Source organism: Alternaria novae-zelandiae, assembly GCF_023758075.1.
Source record: "Alternaria novae-zelandiae strain BMP 2774 chromosome Unknown scaffold_4, whole genome shotgun sequence".
Classification (NCBI taxonomy): domain Eukaryota; kingdom Fungi; phylum Ascomycota; class Dothideomycetes; order Pleosporales; family Pleosporaceae; genus Alternaria; species Alternaria novae-zelandiae.
In genome coordinates, this window is record NW_026056964.1 from 41,432 (window position 1) to 59,727 (window position 18,296).

General features: G+C 55.0%; 8 protein-coding genes across 8 annotated transcripts; 3 read left to right on the forward strand and 5 right to left on the reverse strand.

The window, feature by feature from the left end:
• Positions 1–406: 406 nt before the first annotated feature.
• Positions 407–2,445, reverse strand: J4E88_002531 (uncharacterized protein; the record flags this gene model as incomplete). The annotated part of the gene is made up of 2 exons (XM_049396192.1): positions 407–1,095; positions 1,146–2,445. The coding sequence occupies 2 exons, from the start codon at positions 2,443–2,445 to the stop codon at positions 407–409; spliced, it is 1,989 nt and encodes a 662-aa protein (XP_049257540.1).
• A 482-nt stretch (positions 2,446–2,927) lies between these two features.
• On the reverse strand, positions 2,928–4,186 carry J4E88_002532 (uncharacterized protein; the record flags this gene model as incomplete). The annotated part of the gene is made up of 2 exons (XM_049396193.1): positions 2,928–3,074; positions 3,128–4,186. 2 exons carry the CDS (start codon positions 4,184–4,186, stop codon positions 2,928–2,930), a joined length of 1,206 nt encoding a protein of 401 aa, XP_049257541.1.
• Positions 4,187–5,930: 1,744 nt separating this feature from the next.
• J4E88_002533 (uncharacterized protein) lies at positions 5,931–8,155 on the reverse strand (the record flags this gene model as incomplete). Its single annotated transcript, XM_049396194.1, has 3 exons — positions 5,931–7,898; positions 8,010–8,066; positions 8,129–8,155. The coding sequence occupies 3 exons, from the start codon at positions 8,153–8,155 to the stop codon at positions 5,931–5,933; spliced, it is 2,052 nt and encodes a 683-aa protein (XP_049257542.1).
• Positions 8,156–8,476: 321 nt separating this feature from the next.
• On the forward strand, positions 8,477–10,013 carry J4E88_002534 (uncharacterized protein; the record flags this gene model as incomplete). The annotated part of the gene is made up of 4 exons (XM_049396195.1): positions 8,477–8,734; positions 8,795–8,969; positions 9,017–9,864; positions 9,918–10,013. The coding sequence occupies 4 exons, from the start codon at positions 8,477–8,479 to the stop codon at positions 10,011–10,013; spliced, it is 1,377 nt and encodes a 458-aa protein (XP_049257543.1).
• Positions 10,014–10,423: 410 nt separating this feature from the next.
• J4E88_002535 (uncharacterized protein) lies at positions 10,424–10,907 on the forward strand (the record flags this gene model as incomplete). The annotated part of the gene is made up of 3 exons (XM_049396196.1): positions 10,424–10,513; positions 10,568–10,599; positions 10,799–10,907. 3 exons carry the CDS (start codon positions 10,424–10,426, stop codon positions 10,905–10,907), a joined length of 231 nt encoding a protein of 76 aa, XP_049257544.1.
• A 575-nt stretch (positions 10,908–11,482) lies between these two features.
• Positions 11,483–12,002, reverse strand: J4E88_002536 (uncharacterized protein; the record flags this gene model as incomplete). The annotated part of the gene is made up of 2 exons (XM_049396197.1): positions 11,483–11,767; positions 11,820–12,002. The coding sequence occupies 2 exons, from the start codon at positions 12,000–12,002 to the stop codon at positions 11,483–11,485; spliced, it is 468 nt and encodes a 155-aa protein (XP_049257545.1).
• Positions 12,003–13,234: 1,232 nt separating this feature from the next.
• Positions 13,235–16,273, reverse strand: J4E88_002537 (uncharacterized protein; the record flags this gene model as incomplete). Its single annotated transcript, XM_049396198.1, has 1 exon — positions 13,235–16,273. The coding sequence occupies one exon, from the start codon at positions 16,271–16,273 to the stop codon at positions 13,235–13,237; it is 3,039 nt and encodes a 1,012-aa protein (XP_049257546.1).
• A 498-nt stretch (positions 16,274–16,771) lies between these two features.
• Positions 16,772–18,097, forward strand: J4E88_002538 (uncharacterized protein; the record flags this gene model as incomplete). The annotated part of the gene is made up of 1 exon (XM_049396199.1): positions 16,772–18,097. The coding sequence occupies one exon, from the start codon at positions 16,772–16,774 to the stop codon at positions 18,095–18,097; it is 1,326 nt and encodes a 441-aa protein (XP_049257547.1).
• Between the last annotated feature and the right edge of the window lie 199 nt (positions 18,098–18,296).

Genomic DNA, 18,296 nt, shown 5'->3' on the forward strand with positions numbered 1-18,296 from the left:
AGAGGCGGCACCGTTGGAAGCAGATAGACCTGGTGCGAAGAATAGTGGGGCGGAGGGAGTGGAGTATCCGACGAGGTTTTTTGCGAGGGACTTTGCGGGGAATAGACTGGAGTTCAGTGTGTGACGAAGGATTCGAGTCACCACTGGACTGTGGTTGTCGACCGCATCTTCTTACCATTCTATAGTACTAGACACCGCCTACCTATCTAAGAAGCAACATTGCAGCTACCGCCTCCATTTCTAAAAATCGATTAGCAATAGCATACAATTCACATGACGAACGCGCAACGCGATAAATGTGAAGAAGGATATATAGGATTTGACTTTCGCTCTAACGCTACAAGAATGTCTTGTTAGGAACAATAACTATAGACAGAGCGAACCGCGTGATGTCGAACATGCCATCTCAGACCAGCAACACTACAGCAACCAACCCAGCAACACTCGCAATAGTGCCTAGACTTACACCCACCGCCCCCGCCCCACCCTTCGCATTCAACTTAACAACCGCGCCCGGAAAACTACACGTCAACCGATCCGGATTCTCATCCCTAACCCCATACATGCCCATCCTCTGCACGCCATTCGGACACGCAAAGCCCATCTGCGCAGGACAACTCCTCACAATATCAAAGCACATGTCTTCGCACGGCTTCAGCTCCTTGTACGGGCCCGGATCAATCTCCTTATCGATTTTCGGGTTTCTCGACTGGGTAAACGCAGCGCTATCGTTGAACCCCGGTATCATATCCGGCACGCTCCCGTTGGCAAACGGCGTCTTAATATTCCGCGGTACGAGAGACGGGTCTGTAGCAGTCCAGTCTTCGCAGCGGGGCATGAGGACCATGCAGAGCCAGTTTTTGTAAGTTTTGGCGCAGTCTTCGCAGGTTACGGCGAGGGAGTATTGGGCTTCGGAGACTGTGTCGCAGGCGACTTGTGCGAGGGAGCGGGTGAAGTTGGTGTAGTAGTCGCGGGCTTGGGTTTCGTAGATTTCGGCGAGGGCCGAGTCGTTGAGCTTGAATTTGGTGTTGGAGGGGACGGCGTAGGCGACCATGTCGCAGAATTCGAGGTCGAAGAGGACTTGGCAGGAGTCGTCTTTGCATATTGTTAGTATAATTCGTTAGGCTGTATTGTGGAACACTCACCAGCTTTGGTCGTCCAGTTAAAAGCCTGAAAGACTCTGCCTCCGCCTCTCGTCGTGCCCGTGTCAGGAATGGTGAGTGGCTGTTGGCTTCCCTCAATGACGACGAATCCGTTATATGTCTTCGCACTCTGCAGGTTTCTGACATGGAATTGGCTCTTGGGCATGTTGTCGTCACCGCCAATCTTATTGAACTTGGTGGTGATGCTCGTGTCAATGGTGAAGTTCCTTGTCGCGTTGACATTGAACTGCTCCTTAAGCGCACAGTAAGAGCGTTCCAAGCCCGTAACTGGAGTCCATTCACCGTCTGGGAAGGCGTACATATGGAAGGGGTTTTGCGCCCTCCATCTATCGACTTCCGCTGTGTCGTTCGAACTGCTCAGGTTTTGTGATATGAAGAGGGTGGACTCGCTGTCCGTGTCAATCATGTAGAGGAAAGGTGTCGCGTCGTCGTAGCTGTGGTAAGGTCCATCTGTGCTTGCGGCGAGTTCGAAGTGCCAGCTCCCAAACCAGTCTTCCTCGAGCTTGGGCGCCCCGATACCGATGTATACGTCCGAAGTGGTGTTGAGCTCGAAGCTGGCGTAGCCTCCATCGAAGAGCACGCCCGTGATGTTGGTGAGACTGTCTTGCGTCGCATCTGGGCCTGGTTGCTTGTTGCGCGGCGATGTAGAAACGTACATGACCAGCTGCGGGTGGTTCTTCCTTGCCTCCTTCGCGTCTCCATTCGGCATAGGTTGGCGGCAGGTATTAGCCGTGAGCCAGACGCGACTACTACCAGCCTGTCGCTTTGCCAGCTCTCCCATCCCATCGTCACCAATATCGCCCTCCTTTCCAGGTACTGGCGCATCTCCCAAGCCAGCTTCGTCAGAGGCGTTGTCTGTTCCCCGTGCTTCCAGAGCATCCAAGGGAGCATCAAGCACACTCCGCATGCGCAATTGACCCTTCTCAAACACGAAATGTAACGTCGTTTCGGGATCGATGTCCTTTTCCGTCTTCTCGTTATTCTTCAGCGGCTCGGCCGCATCTGTCTGTCGCCCAATCAGACTCCGGTCGAGATAGCTGAACTCCGGCTCGTAGCCATCGCTCTCTTCGCGATCGAATCCCCCATCTCCAATGTGTGGTATTTCTCCGCCAGTAACAACGTGCAGCGCGAGGCTGTCAAGGGCGTCGTGATCGGGCGTCGCGAGAACTTCGGCAGCATACGCGAGAGGTAGGGAAGGCGCCCATAGCGCGATGCAGGCACTGGTACCGACGAGATATGCGAGCAGTCGCGACTGCAGAGGTGAAAGCCTGGGGCGTTGCATTGCCCTCTCCGCTGCCTTATCGATGGAACCGGGGCCGCATGGGTGGGTGGTGGGCGCAGAGGGTGCGCTGGGAGGGGAACGAGCGTCGGGTGGTCGCACGTGTAAAGAGAGCGATGCGCGCAAAGGATGATGTAGGTCGGGAGGTCTAAGGGCAAAGAAGGTTTGGCGGGGCGTGGTAGTACTCGCGCAACGGCTGATCCTTTACTCGCCTGCGCCCTGCCAAGACATGTGGCTTCCCGAGTCCAGCCCCCACGCGGGCGGCATCACCGTTACACCACCCATCACCATGTCGGACACTTAGTCATTCATTCGATACATGCACAATGGTCATGTACACGTTGTTTGATATATACAGTTCTCACGAACCTGGAACGAGCGAGATGCGATCGCGGCTATATACAGTGCATCCTGAGGTCTTCTTGACAACCTCCCTTCTGACAAAAGCCTGGAAGAAAGAACTACGTGTCCTACCCGACACACATCTATGCAAGAGCGGGGCTAGCGTTCTGAAGCAACATCGCAAAGTAGTCCTGGAACCAAGTACCGGCCTCAGGCGCAGGCTTGAAGGCGGAGTCCTTGCCGCAGAAGCCATCGTAGCGAGCGGCAGATTGGTCGGAAGTACCGTCAGACTAAGTTCTCGTTAGCATTGACCTTCTCATTTGTTCACAAATAGGTTACATACCTCGCCACCGGGCTTGACCCAGACAAAAGCATCGACAAGCGCGTTGTCGGTGTTGGTAGTAGGACGGATACCGAAGCCAGCGCCCTTGACGTTGCACCAATCTCCCCAAGCCTGCTGGCCAGTAGGCTGCTTGCCGCTGCGGCCAGTGTCAACAATGAAGTGAGCTGGGAAGCCCTCGGCCTTGAGCAGGGGAGCGAAGGCGTTGATGTAGCGCTCCTCGTCGCAGTTCTTGCTTCCCTGGGTGATGGAAGGGCAGGTAGCGATGCGGAAGGCGTTGTAGTTGCTGACGTTGGTGACGATACCACGGACGGCACGGGGCGAGCCAGCCGCCTTGTAGACCTCGGCGTAGAGCTTTGCGGCCGGGCCAATGTTGGCGTCCCAGCCGAGCCAGCCGGCATGGCCTCCGTCGAGGTACATGTCGACGTTGGCGAAGTTGAGGCTCTTGAGGGCGTAGGCGGTAAGTTCCTTGTAGTAGGGGGCAGCGCGCGAGCACTTTTGGACGCCCATGTTGGTGATCATGTTGGCCAGGGAGTCGGGCTCGATGGCAAGGTTGATCTTGACATCAGGGTACTTCTTGATGATAGCGGCAATCTTGTCGATGTACTGCGTCTTGTACTTCTCTACACCACCATCGTCGATCTTGAGCTCACCGTTGGAGGCAAGGGCGGCGCAGTCACGGTCGGGCAGATCGTATACGACAAAGGTACCCATCAGCTTCGCGCCGGCGGCGTTCTTGGCCTTGATGTCGGCCAGGTAGGTGTCCATAAGAGGTACCTTGGCCATCGTGTCCATCCACACGAACGAGCCGACCTTGGCCACGGCGGAAGCAGCGGGCTTCAGAGATGCGGCAAGAGATGGCATGGCCAGGGTGTAGACTTCGGAAGAGTAGTATGGGTTGGCGTAGAAGTCCTTGCCAGCGAAGGGGTTTCCAGTCGCTGCCGGAGCGGCCGTTGTCGTCGTGGCGCGAGTGGTAGTGGTAGCCCGCGAGGTGGTCGCTTGAGGCAGGGCCTGAGCCACGCCAGCTGCGAGCGCAGCAGTGAAGAGAAGGTTAGACAGCATCGTGACTAGAGAAGAGAGTGGATGAGGAGTGCGTGAATAATAAGACGTCCGGCGAGCACGCATATTTGTATGCTGGAGCTCAACCCCGGTGCTGGCGATCATGAAGTCTTCATCAATATCCAAATTACTTCAGCCGGTGTGAATGTCCGTGATGCCGCCGCTGATAGGTTTCAAGACTTCTCCAGACAAAGCTCGGTCATTTGATGTGTTGAATTGGTACCTGCGCCCCCGGATCTTCTCGAAGCCCGCGAAGAACGTCCATGCTCATGACTCGGCCCGCCTCCACATTTGATGAAGGTGTATTGCTGCGGGGGTACTACAACGGGTACTAGGCAATGCACTCCGGCTGCCGAGCAGGGTCCCAGGTCTGTCAACCGGTGGCTCGTGGGATGGAAGCTTGGAATGACTTGTCGTCTGCTGGAGCGAACGCAGGACTGAGGCTGACTAGAGACGTGTAGGTACTAGATCGCCTTGACTTCATATCGGAACGTTGTCGCGTTCATGGCGGTCGGTCGTTGCAGCCACAACGGTACTTAGCGTGGCTGTAGACGTGAAGGGATATGTGATGTGGTTGGGCACAGTCGAGCGAAGGCGGAGCTCGGCTGCTCTGGGCCACTAGCGCGCTTCGACACCAAACTCACGTTGCCCTACACCTAGCCGTCCTTCCTCAACATCCATCACAATGCAACGATATGCCTTCATCGTTGCTCGACGTCGCGACGTCAGATGCGCCTCAAATAGGCGCCTACCTGCAACCCGGTTCAGTATATGAAGACAGGGCTCAGTGCTGCCTGGCGAGGTTTTGTTTCCCGGTTCACCTCGGCCACATTAATCTATTCTGCTGCGGCATGTATATTGCTCGCGCTGCCAACCAAGGGGTCATATGACGTCTCACGACTAATCGCTTGCGATTGCGGAGACTTGGGGCGAGCAAGTTGCTAATCAACTCTGAGCATAATGTTCACTATTCAGGATTTGGCAACGGGAGCATGCGTGGACTAGCAGCATACTGTGGCGACGAGTAGGGACGAATTTGATGGGGTTCCACTTTGCGTACCTCCGGCCTTTTTCGCCACATTTTCATGTGCATATCACGAATCACGGATCGATAGAGTATAACGTTGATCTGACGGCTTGCCAAACCTCCATTCCTGACCATCAAAATGCTCGTTGGGCGTAGATGCGGTCGTACCTATGCTGGGTCAAAACTAAACAAGTGCTGCCTGCTCGGCTATGACGGCCTCTGCTCTCATGTGCGCGCGATTAAGAAAGCCTTAAAGCAACGTTGACTTCCTTTATGAGCCCGTGGAGGCTAGAGATATGATGTATACTTCTCAAAGCGCATGAGGTCAATCCACAAGATATTAGTCTCATCGTAGACTGAAGTACGTCTGACAAGTATTGTCAGGCGCGTTATGCTACGCTTGCATCAAATACACATAGCCAACGAGTCAAAGAAGCACAAGATGCGATAATGTTTCCGAAGTCATTGAAGTATATACTACAAATCGTGATCTACAGCAAAGATCAACTTATCAAAATCTTCCTTCCAGATCGCGTAAGCTGGTACGAAAAGAACACCTGAATGCAATGCAAGAAATAAACGCCGCCCATATGCTCGAAAGGGTATCGTTTGTACCGAATGCTTTTGATGGCTGGACGGAACCAGACCTATGCATGCCCCCATGAAACGCCAAATCCATCGTTCTCCTTACGTAACGACGGGCCGTGATATTCCTCTTCTTTAAGCAGAGACCAGCGGCCCGTGGAAATCTCTCAGTGTAGCGACGAGGTCGTCTTCGCGGGATAGCTGTAGCAACAACTTCTCTTGCACCTCTTTCCATTTGCGAAGGTCGTCCAACTCGCGTGGGCTCAACCACTTCTCTTCGTTTCCGACCACGTCGGAGCGCTCGGCTTTGGTAAGGGTAAACTCAATCTTCTCTCGTTCGTATTCTATACGTTGGAGGATGCGGACCATGCCCTTGTAGGTATCGTGGAGCAGCTTCTCGCGGGCGCGCTGCCGATCGTACCAGACAAGGTGGAGGGAATGCTTCGCTTCGCGTCGGTCGACTTTGGGAATCTCCTGCGTCTGGACAAAGCCCTGGATGGTGAGGTCGTTGACTATGCCGCGAACGTCGGCGGCGGGCATCATCATGACGTTGCACATGGCGCGCTCGTCTAGCTTGCCCTTCTTCTTCAACGCGCGAACCAGTTTCACGCCCAAGGATCCCTTCCTTGCAGAAATGGTGTTCTCGATCTCGGTCTGTATCATCTGCCGCGCGATCTCGTCGAACTCGATGTGCCATTGCGAGAACCCGGCACGAGAGTGCCAGGTGACAAAGTGGAATGGATCTTCAGCCAGCATCTGTATGTGCTTGTCCACAACCTTGGTCCTGTCTTCCATGTTGAGGGTTGCGGGGTCGACTGGCTGTGTCCAGATAGTAGCTCGATTGATGTGCCCTTTGCGAGTCATTTGCGCCGCTGCGTTCGGATCGAGACCCTCGAAGATGTCCAGATCGCGCTCACGGCTGAGCTTCGTGGCGACGTCGCGGGCGGTTACGAGGAAGCGGGGGTCGATCGAGTTCTCTCCAGCTTCGCCAGCAGGTAGCGGTGGATCAGGCCACTCTTCCCAACAGCGGGGTGTCTTGGACTCGAGCATGCGCAACATGGTCTGGTAAACGCGCGCAGTGATGGAACCAAGACGTTGTTGTACCAGACTCACCAGCTGCTCCGTCCGCATGGCGACCGCAATCTTCTCCGGGTTGACGCGGATAACGAGGTCGTCGTCCGATGTTGGTGCCGCCCGTCCGTTTGTGCCGTTCGCACCGTTGATCTTCACGCGCTTGTTGGAACCGTTCATCTGTCCGTTTCGGGCGAAATTTGGGACCGTCAGCCATTCGTCGCGCATTGCTCGTTTACGCTGCAAGGTCCCTCTGTGGACAATGTCCTTGTCTTTGGTGCCCGTGGGTGTGACGCCATTGTTGTCTTGCTCGATGGACTCCTGGTAGAGCATGTCGTGCATATCGCCGGGGGAGAGATATTGTGTTTCGGTGACAGTCCTGATCCAGCCGCGCTCCATCAGCCGCTGAATGATCTCGTACAGCTCCTCGACAGAGCCAATGTCGCTGTCATCCTGTTCTTGTCCGGGCTCTTCTGGAGCGCTGTTGTGGGTCACGCTGTCCACCTTGGAGGGCTTGTGCACGCCGTTGGTCTTGCCGTGGCCGTTGGTGAGTTCCATGGGATCTGGTTTTGCGTCGTCCGACTCAGATGAAATGCCGTTTGTCACACCGTTCGTCTTGCCTGTTCCGTTGATGTGATTGCCGTTGGTCCGTTTCCGCTTTGAGCCGGCTCCGTTGGCCGCGCCGTCGTCTGAGTCATAGTCGCTTTCAGTTTCGGAGGGGAAGTAGGCTTCTTTCAGGTCGGCGATGCGTGTGTGGCCGAGCGCGAGCAGGTTGGACATGACGTTGGCGGCCTTTTTGCCGTCGCGGTCTTGGACGAGCTTGACGATCTTGCCGAAGCGGACGATTGCGTACGAGTTTTGCCAGTCGATCTCGTAGTAGGTCAAGGGCGCATCGCTGCCGGAGTGGAAGATGAGGTGCTGCTGGAGGAGAATGACGAGGCCGTACTTGATCTGGCGCGGGTTCAGGTAGGAGACGCGTGCGATGGATGCGAGACTCTGGCGCCCGTGGCGCGCGAGGATCGAAAAGACCCGCTATGAGGAGTTAGAAGAGTGTTCTTGAATGCGCCCGTCGCATGCCTGGATGCAGAAGAGTACTGCGCCCAAGCGCAGGGATGCGCAGGGACTTGGTTCGACAAGACATACTGCCGCGAGTTCGCCGTAGACATCCTTGACCAGGGAGGTGCAGAGTTCAGCAAGGACCTGCAGAGTGGTTGGTTATGATTCATGTGACATGGGCGAGGCGCAAGGGCGGCGCGTCTTACCGGAGTCTCTCGCTGGTTGTAAGACATGATGGAGCCTAGATATTTGCCAGATATCTAGGGTGGGGTAATGCTACCGGGGAGACATTGGCGACGCACGGGGAGAACAAAGCTTTGGTAGAGAAGGAGCGAGGGTTGAATAGCGACAGTCTTAGCGACTAGAAAATGATATTGGGTGGGGTCCCAGTCCCAGTCGAGCTCCGGCCAATGGAGCGGCGGTCGATGGCATTACGGGGCTTGGCGACCTACGAACTTTGTGACGGGCATCTCGACAGCCGCACCACCAGACGCATTCCATCCATTGCCGTCCCCCGCACACCACCCAGCCCTCCGCCCGGCGCCTACACCACGATGCTCTCCCGAACGACCGCCTGCCGGGGCGCGCAGCGTGCAGCCCGCCAGCAGCCCGTCGCCCGCTGCCAGCGCCGCGGCCTGGCTGCCCCAGCTTCAGGCTCCTTCAACTACCAGGCCGGCGAGGCCAAGGGCGTCAAGTACGCCAGCAGAGACTTTGCCGGCCCCACGACGACGCTGGCCCTTGTCGCAAAGGCCGGCACGCGCTTCCAGCCGCTGCCCGGCCTGACCGAGGGCCTTGCCAACTTCGCTTTCCGGGTACGCTGAATTGAGACTGCCCATGCTATGGAGAGCGAGACTGACGCTCCGGACCTCTAGGGCACCGAAAGACGGTCGACGCTGCGCATTGTCCGCGAATCCGAGCTCCTGGGCGCCAGCCTCAACGCCCACCACTCGCGCGAGAACCTGGTGCTCGAGGCCAAGTTCCTCCGCGATGACCTGCCCTACTTCGTCGAGCTGCTCGGCGAGGTCGCCAGCTCCACCAAGTACCAGCGTAGGCAAAATTGACACCCCGAGATGGATGGAATTGACACTGTGCAGCCCACGTCTACGCCGAGGAGGTGCTCCCCATGATCCACTTCGCCCACAAGAAGTTCCTCGCCAGCGTCACCGACATGGCCACCCAGTCCGCCCACAGCCTCGCCTTCCACCGCGGCCTCGGTGTCCCGACCGCCTCCGCTGCACCCACGCCCTACACCAAGTACCTCGACGCCGAGACCATTGAGTGGTACTCCAAGATCGCCTACGCGAAGCCCAACTTCGCTGTCGTAGCCAACGGTGCCGACCACGGCGAGTTCTCCAAGTGGGTTGGCGAGTTCTTCGAGAACGTCCCCAGCACCCCTCTCCAGGAGTCCAACACCGGTGCCGACCAGTCCAAGTACTACGGTGGTGAGGAGCGCATCGCTCACGACAGCGGCAACGCCATGGTCATTGCTTTCCCCGGCTCCAGCTCCTTCACCGGCAAGTTCTACAAGCCCGAGATTGCCGTCCTCAGCTCTCTCCTCGGAGGCGAGTCTGCCGTCAAGTGGTCGCAAGGCTTCACCAAGCTCGGCCAGGCCGCCGCTCAGGGTGCCAAGGTCAAGACTACCAGCGCCATCTACTCCGACGCCGGTCTCCTCTACACCACCATCACCGGATCCGCCAAGGCTGTTGCCCAAACCGCCCAGGCCGCTGTTGATGCCATCAAGAAGATTGCTTCCGGCGAGATCTCAAGCGAAGAGGTCTCCAAGGCAAAGGCCGCCGCCAAGTTCAAGGAGCTTGAGCACGGCCAGGACATCCGCGCTGGTCTCGAGCTTACTGGCAACGGTCTGATCCACAACACCCAACCGTACCAGATCGACGAGGTTGCCCAGAAGATTGACGGCGTAACAGAAGAGTCCGTCAAGAAGGTGAGTCTTTACACTATCATTACCCACGTGCTATGTGCTGACAAATACGCCAGGCTGCTAAGGAACTACTTGAGAGCAACGCCTCAGTATCATCCGTCGGTGACCTTTTCGTACTCCCCTACGCTGCGGATCTCGGCCTGAAGGTGTAAATACAGTGATTATGTAGCGCAGTAGATGTGGAATCTCGTTTGTGTAACATTATCTTGTGATAGTCCCTGATAGATGCATCTCGTATGAGAATTCTTTTGTTCAGACTCTTTTCAATTGACCTAAACATGTTGATGGCTTCCTATGAGACGATTATCAGGTTTCCAATCATTTCATAGCCCCTGTGCAAGGCCTGTGTTCATGAGTGTGGCGTTCAGTGTTAGCCTTCCACGTGCCAGCGCGTCAACGCACAGACCCATCTGCACGCATCGACGTCAACAGACACGTCTACCCACGCATCCATCCCGTACTGTGCTCAACAACCCCGCACATCGCACCGACTACCCCAAACTCTCCTACACATCCTATAATAAGCCATCGCCTCAACCTTCGCAAGCGCTAAACGCAAACCATGGCGCCGACCCTCTACCCCCGCGGCACCGTCAAGAAGATCGTCAAGGCGCATTCCAACAGGCCGTTGAGCAAGAACGTGGATATTCTGGTACGTTTGATTCGATGAGCAGTAGTGGAGATGGGAGACTCACGTGCGATGCAGATATATTTGAACTATGTGCTGTTTATGCAAGAGTACGTACCTACGATGCCATATTCCACGATGGCACCCCAATCGATGCGCTTCCCTCGATTCCCATCACATTACGACTCGGTGCGACGAAGTTTGGATATTTGCAAAGGGCACAGAGCAACGGAGCGCGTTCGCGCAGGTGACGGACGGGTGTGGAAGCTGGGAAGAGGAAGAGAGACAGGAAGCTAACGATACCCGCAGACTCATCAACGAAGCGAGTATTAAGAGCAAACAACGCGGCGAGCGGGGCTTGTCCGCCAAGAGCGTCAAGAGGGTTAGCGAGGATGTGTTGAGGAAGTACAAGGGTTGAGTGTTGTGGGCTTGGGGACATGGGCGAGGCGCTTGCGGGTGGATACATTGATTGTGGGAGATGGGATTGCGGCAGATGACATGCTGTCTTCAGACTGGCGGGTCAACCGGCCGGTCGACATCAAAGGCGTTGTAGGGGCTTTGGTTTGATGTTTGTGATACCCGGGTATGTATTCATGGCGTAATGGGAGTTTTGTTTCTTCCACTGGGTGCCGTGGAGGAGCAGTCATGATTTCACAAACGCAGAGTATGCGGCACTCTGCATTGAGTTGATCTGAAAGGATTCGATTTGAGAATCGCTAACTGCATGAAACTTGTAAGAAGTGCCACTTGCAATCAACTTGAGAAGAAACAGTCCCTCGTCAAACAGGACCAAGCAACAGGTTACTGAGAATCAGAACTAGTTGTCCTCCTACTACCGTATATCCGTCCAGGCTTTGCCCTGAGTACAGGTTTCGGACGATCAGATTCCCCTTCCCTTCCTCATCATCCAGCACAAACTTCTTCGTGCATGAAGATCTTTCCACTTGCTGAGAGAACAACTCAGGTCGGTGAGACTGTATCCAGCGAGTGACTTCACTGCTTGGATAGCTTGTCGAGCCTTTCGCGCTCTTGCCTCTCGCGCTTCTTAGCAAGTGCCTCCGCGGCAACTGCCAAGCGGCGGGCTCCAGGTATATTCCATGCGAAGCGCTCACGTTGTGGCTCCATCACAAGTTCCTTGTGGGCGTCTAGGTCAGGTTGGCTCGCGACGGCCGCCCTCACTTCCAAAGCAATCTTGTTGAGGCCAACAAGTCTCTTAGCAAGCTCGACTCCGAAGCACTCAACCAGCCAGGGATACGGGAGTCCGCTCCAGAGATCGAACTGTATCTTTGTCAGTAAGAACGTAATCATAAGACACGGGAACAGAACGCACGTAGAACCGATATGGATTATTAGCGATGACAGCGACGTCATTGACGCTCAGCTTCGCCTGCTCAGGCACAGTCTGCGCATGCGCGTCATGAGCTTCAATAGCTGCGAAGGCGGCATTTACGATCTTCTTTTGCTTGCGCGCAACGAGAGTGGTGGGAAGAGATGCCATGTTGAAGGGTGCCATGATGAGACGTTGCTGAAGTGATTTTTATACGTTGGGAGCTTGAGACTGAAGCAACTGAAGAGATTGAAATTGATTTTGAAGTCGTGCGTGGGATTGAAGAGCAGAGGTGAGAGCGCGTCTGACTGTTTGATAGGCAGGCGCGTCTTAGCGTGGATTTTGAAGTCACGGTAAGTCTCAATTGGGAAGTCACGGTGACCGCGCGCGCGTCTTAGCATAATTTCTGGTTTTACAGATATAGGGCTGTGAAGCATTAGAGGTATTATTCTCGCAAGCACATTAACACCGTTGTAGTCTCCGGGGAGAGATGTGATAAATAACTTAGCTACTAGACATGAACATGCATGAGGTCTGCACCTCTTAAGGTTAGAATTCAAGAGACAATACTCTGTGAGGATAACTAGTCGCCTTTGTTTTTCAAGCGTTTAGCTTACTAAGGTACTCTTTTCGCTGTCGAACTTACCTCTTAGTTTGGTCGCGACTGTCGCAAGTAGTAACGCACTTATTCTCGATCTTAGCAACTTGCCAAACAAGTCTATTGTTAGCCTTTTGCAACTTGTCTTACTCAAAGGTATCTCTGTTAGCTTGCTATTTGAAATGTGAAGGCAGAGAATAAATGTATATCTTACTTGCACTTCGTACAGTTAAAGCTTACATTTTCTCGAGCGAAAGTAACATACGTATACGTCTAGTAAGTGCTAACGCAAAAAGGCTGTCCAGCGAGCATTAAGCTCTCTTACGGTGTCTTCTCCATCTACCTCCGTAGCAGGCGCTAGAAGGACTATGTATTCCTGGATGCTGCAATCAGGCACCTTGTAGCACCTCACCGTGGCATAGCCAGTAGCACCAGCACGTGGGGACCACGTAATCTAAGCCCTTTCTCCGTGTTGATTTCGCTGCAGGGCAAGTACGTACAGGCTAGGAGGCTGCAATATTGACTGTGAGGAGACACGAATCTCGTCTTTGAGGAATACATGTAGACATTAAACCGGATTGTCAAAGTATGACATCCTTATTCGCGTTTTCACATATCAAAAGCCACTCTTATCCATCTGCGGGTATGACACAGGTGCATTGCAACGCCGCGCATCGTCGCGCCATAGACTGACATGGTATCTCGAACCCTTACAATACATGATGAAGCCCCAGCATATTGCGCCAACAAATGCAAAAGACAATGCTTCGAAAGAAGAAATGTCGAAGGAAAAGAAGCCTGCACAACACATCACCTCCAACTAACCCACAACATCAATGTCACCATCAGCATCAACATCCTCCTCGCCCTCAGCATCAACATCACCATCCGCATCCACATCATCCGCGCCCTTCAACGCAAGCGGCAACTGGCCCCTCACCTTCTCAAACTCACGCGCGGCCATCTCTGCCTCAACCATGAGCCCATTACGTCTATACGTGTTGATACACAAACCCGCGACGACAGCCGCCCACAGCGGTCTATGCACCTTAACCGCCTGTGACCTCGCCGCACGAATAGCCTGAATACTCTTCTCGCCGATCGTCTCAGCGAAGAAGCGCGCTACAAAGTAGCACATCATCATGGCGACGAACTCGAAGTTCTGCGTTCGCTTTGAGATCTCTTGGGCCATGCCTACGGCGGACTGTACAGTCTTTTTCTGTTGGAGGATGGGCGCGTCTTCGCTGTGGTAGGCTTGCACTAGGCGGAAGGCCATGCGGATGTATTGATTCGGGTGGTCGTCACAGAGGGGTTTGATTTGAGCTAGAAGGAGGGCTGCTTGGAAGTGTTGGGGATGTGAGGCATCGCGGAGGATGAGGAGGCGGTTCAGAGCTGCCATTATTGCGATGTCTGTTTTAGCGGGCGTTGCGTGGCCCTTCTCCGGTATCGCGAGGACGTCTGAGGACAATGCTGCTAGTGAGGAGTTGTGGGATCCGTTGATCTGGTCGGTGATGGCGGAGAAGTAGGCGAGCGTACGAGCGAATGCTTCTTGGTTGTTGTATGGGGTCATCGAGATCTTCTTCTTGAGGAAACCCAACGCATCGTCGGCAGTCGCGGAATCGTTCCTAGTCCGCGCCATGAGGCCGATGGCGAACATGGAATACCAGTCGAGGACCATGTTCCATTCGATGCGTGCAAACGCGATAGATATAGGTACGCCATTGTAAACGCGTCGCTTTGCCGTCTCTCGAAAGCGCTGGTGTGCTTCTTTCATGAAGTTCAGGCCCTTCTCATGAACATGTTGGTCCAGTGCACAGATGTGGAAGCACAACGCTTGAAGATCCTCCTTGGGAAGCCATGCAAACACCAGTTCGTCCTTTTGCTCCGCGTTCTTTCGGAAGATGCCAGCAGTGTCAAATGTCAGGTGACCCCCAAAGCTCCTCTCAATGAGAACAGTGAAGACGCCGCTTTGGGAACTGGCCTGTTCGTTTTTGTCGCCTAGTATCGATTCCAGAAGCGCAGTAGACTTCTGTGGGTTGGGGCTGCCTTTCTGGATACCGCTAGCAATGTCAATAATGTCGATGAGAGTGCCAAACGATCCTAGCTGCTTGGCTGACACCTGAAGCTGCAGGCTCCTGGCTGCTGCGATGGCGCGTTGGGCTTGTTCGAGTCGATCGCTTGCACCCGAGCGTAGATGGACCATCGCTTCGAGTACATGACAAGCGACGTAGATGGCTCGATCACCCCGCCGGTCCGCGTGATCTTGTATAGCATGAAGTTGCTGGAGAGCCAAGGCCACCTCAACACGACCCGGTATCTGCAGTGCGAGCGTGACTTTGAGAAACCGCAGCGCATACACCCAGGCGATGTGTTGGAATGTCTCCGCCTCCTTTATAGGCTGGTCGAGTGACTTGAGACCGGCGCGGTGGTTGGTCTTGAACTGATATCGTGCTTGGAGATGGAGTGCAGCAAACTTGAGATCTTGCAGGCGATGGCGTCCACAGAGCGATATCTGCTTGGACAGAATCTCCTCGATCCGACTGGAGATGTCCGCGGCCTCGATATCCGTCTCTTCAATCATCAAGCTGGCATACCTCAACCGCAATTTGGCTTCGTCCCTAGGCGGCATGTTGAAGTCCTTCAGCACAGTATCCATGCACCCCATGGCAGTGGACATCAACTTGTAGTATTGTCTGATGTCGGCCTCCCTTCTCTCCCGTATTAGGAGCGATCCCATGCCTCGCGCGACGGCGATGTATTCGTCCGCAGCCGTGAGCAGTAGTTCGGAGAGCTCGGCAGGAAGGGCCTTCTGGGGTGGGTGGGCGCGCTTCGTGGGTGTAAGCTGATGCAAAGACGACGCTTTCGGTATGACAACCTGGGGGTGCATCCGTGGTTTGGACGAGGGCGGCTGAGGGAACGGACTGCCATACTGGCTCGACGGCGTCCGAGACTGTGGGGGTACGCGCTGTTGTTGGGGCGTCGATTGAGGGGGCCGCTGTTGCTGAGGGGTAGACTGTGGGGGTCGCGGTTGTTGAGGAGTAGATTGCGAGGGAGGACGTTGTTCTTGAAACGTGGGTTGTGAGGGTATACGTTGCTGCTGGGGCGTTGACTGTGACTGTGGGGGTCGTTGTTGCTGAGGAGTCGACTGTGGAGGGCGCTGTTGTTGGGGCGTCGATTGCGAAGGTCGCTGCTGTTGAAGGGTGGGTTGAGAGGACATGTACTGCTGCTGAGGCGTCGACTGCGAAGGCACACGCTGTTGCTGAGGCGTCGTCTGCGGTTGTAGCGGCGCTCGAGACTGGGCTTGACTGTGCGAAGGGGTGACGACGGGTCGCTGTTGTGGCCTGGGTCCATTCTCTTGAAATGACGGCGACCGCTGCACTGGCTTGGAACTGGGCGTGTTGGGTGCCTGTTGTGCGCTATACCGCCGCTGTTGGTCACCCGAGCCGTCTGTTTGCGCGATGCCCGTGCTGCCTGTTCGCTGGACCGGCACCTGGACATGTCGGATCCTTGGGGGCTGCATCTGCGGCATGGGGGCATATTGCTGTGTCCTCGGGGGAATGACGACTTGAGGCTGCCGTTGGTACTGGGGTTGCTGTGGTGGCTGCATCTGGGGAGGCATTGGCGCATACTGCTGGCTCATGGGTCGGGGCATGCTGGGCTGTGGCGGCAGTTGGTACTGCTGTGGCTGTGACTGAGGATATCCCTGTGGTGCCTGCATCTGCATGGGAGGATACTGAGGGTAGCCATGCTGTTGGTAGACATTTGGCTGCTGCTGCTGCTGCTGTTGCGGAGGCGGCGCATACGGATTGTACTGGCCGTTCGGATAGCCCTGGGGCTGCCAGCCGTATCGCGGATCCATGGCGGAGGATACTCAGGAGGCGGACGGTCACCGAGAGTCGAGGTACTGGCGGTGCATCGTGGGCGAAAGCGGGGTGTCGACGTGAGGACGTGTAATGGGCAGTCGCGAACTTGGACAATCGCGAACGCGCCAGCGCCTTTGAGCGCCATTGGCCCACAGACGCGCGCTTGCTGCACCAACACATGCAGCCTAGTCGTAGCCAGACCGAGGCCCGATTCTTTCAACCTTACGTACGTATGTGATGCTAGATAAGACTTTCACCATCTCTTTGTCAAGATCAATCCACACGGAGGGCCCTCGTAGAAACTGGATTCACCGACTACACCAACCATATCAGCAATTGATCGACTGAGTGGGGGGTATCGTGAAAGAGCTAGGAACAGGACCAAAGGCGTGTAATAGTGCTGAGGTGGGATTTTAAACCGTGGTGTCTTCAGAACTCATACAAAGACCCAACACTTGTTCAATCCAGAGCGAAATACTCCAACCAAACCCATCATGTCTTGGCTCCTAGGTCACAGCAAAACGACCTACACCTCCCATGCCTCGCCAACACCCCTCCAGACCAAGACTGGCTCAAAAACAAACCTCAAAGAAATCGCCGAGTCCTCAATCCCACCATGCCGTCTCAACCCCTTCCTCTTCAACGGCCATCTCCAGACAATGTACACAGCCGTCAAAGACCCCGGTCCAGAAATCTACTACAGGCGCCAAATCTTCGACTCTGACCACTCCGTCTACCCAGGCACCTTTGCCGTAGACTTCGTAGTACCAAAAGAAGAAGGCCTCGCCTCCGCTACACGAATGATCCAGGAAAAGGACACAACCGAACTCCCCGAGCGAACCACAAACTTCACGTCCAAAGAATGGGAAGCAATAGGCAGCTCAGACAGTACGCCCATGATAATAGCCCTCCACGGTCTAACCGGCGGCTCCCACGAAGTCTACCTCCGCGAAACCCTCCAACCGCTCCTGACATCGCGCTCGCAACCCTGGGCCGCATGCGTCGTAAATGGCCGTGGCTGCGCCTTATCCAAAATCTCCACACCCCAACTCTTCAACTCACGCGCAACCTGGGACCTACGTCAAACCATCAAAACACTACACGCCCTCTTTCCCAACCGCCCCCTCTACGCCATAGGCTTCAGTCTCGGCGCCAACATCTTGACAAACTACTGCGGCGAAGAAGGACCCCGCTGCACCCTCAAAGCCGCAGTCTCCTGTTCAAACCCGTGGAACCTAGAAGTCTGTAACACAACCCTCCAATCCACCTACCTAGGCCTGCACATCTACTCCCGCACCATGGGCAAGAACCTCATGGGACTTTTCCACCGCCACCGCTCGCAGATACTAAAGAACCCTGGTATTGACGAGACAGCGCTGTTGGCAAGCAAATACCTCCACGAGTTTGATCGTCATGTCCAGTGTCCTACGTGGGGGTATCCGACCGAAGGCGCGTATTACAGGGACTCGCAGTCTGTGGATGCGGTGTTGGCGATTCGAATCCCTTTTTTGGGGATTAATGCAGAGGACGATCCGATTAGCAATAAAGCGGGATTGCCGTATCAGGAGGTGTTGCAGAATCCGAATACGTTGTTGTGTACGACGGATTGGGGTGGTCATTTGGGGTCTTTTCAGTTGGGTGGGGGACGGTGGTTTGCGAGTGCTGCGGCGGCGTTTTTGGAGAAGATGTTTGAGGAGGTGGAGCTTGAGGCTACCAAAGGTGTGGACGAGGGAGCAGATGTGAATATGGGAGGGTTGCAAGGGAAGAAGTATCCCATCTTCGATCCGAATCATCGGAGGTTGATATTGCCCGAGGCTTAGAATGTTGAGTTGGGATTTGGAGATTGGATTGGATTGTAAATTTGTTTGGGTATCATAGACTTTTAGATATCGTAGATCGCTTGTAGACCTGATGTGTTGCGCGAACATATGACGCCCTCTTCTCTGCCGTGCTTTTACGCTCGCGTTTGCTGCATGTGCGGCCTACCGACACTGCCCAGGTGGCCTTCTCGATATCGTA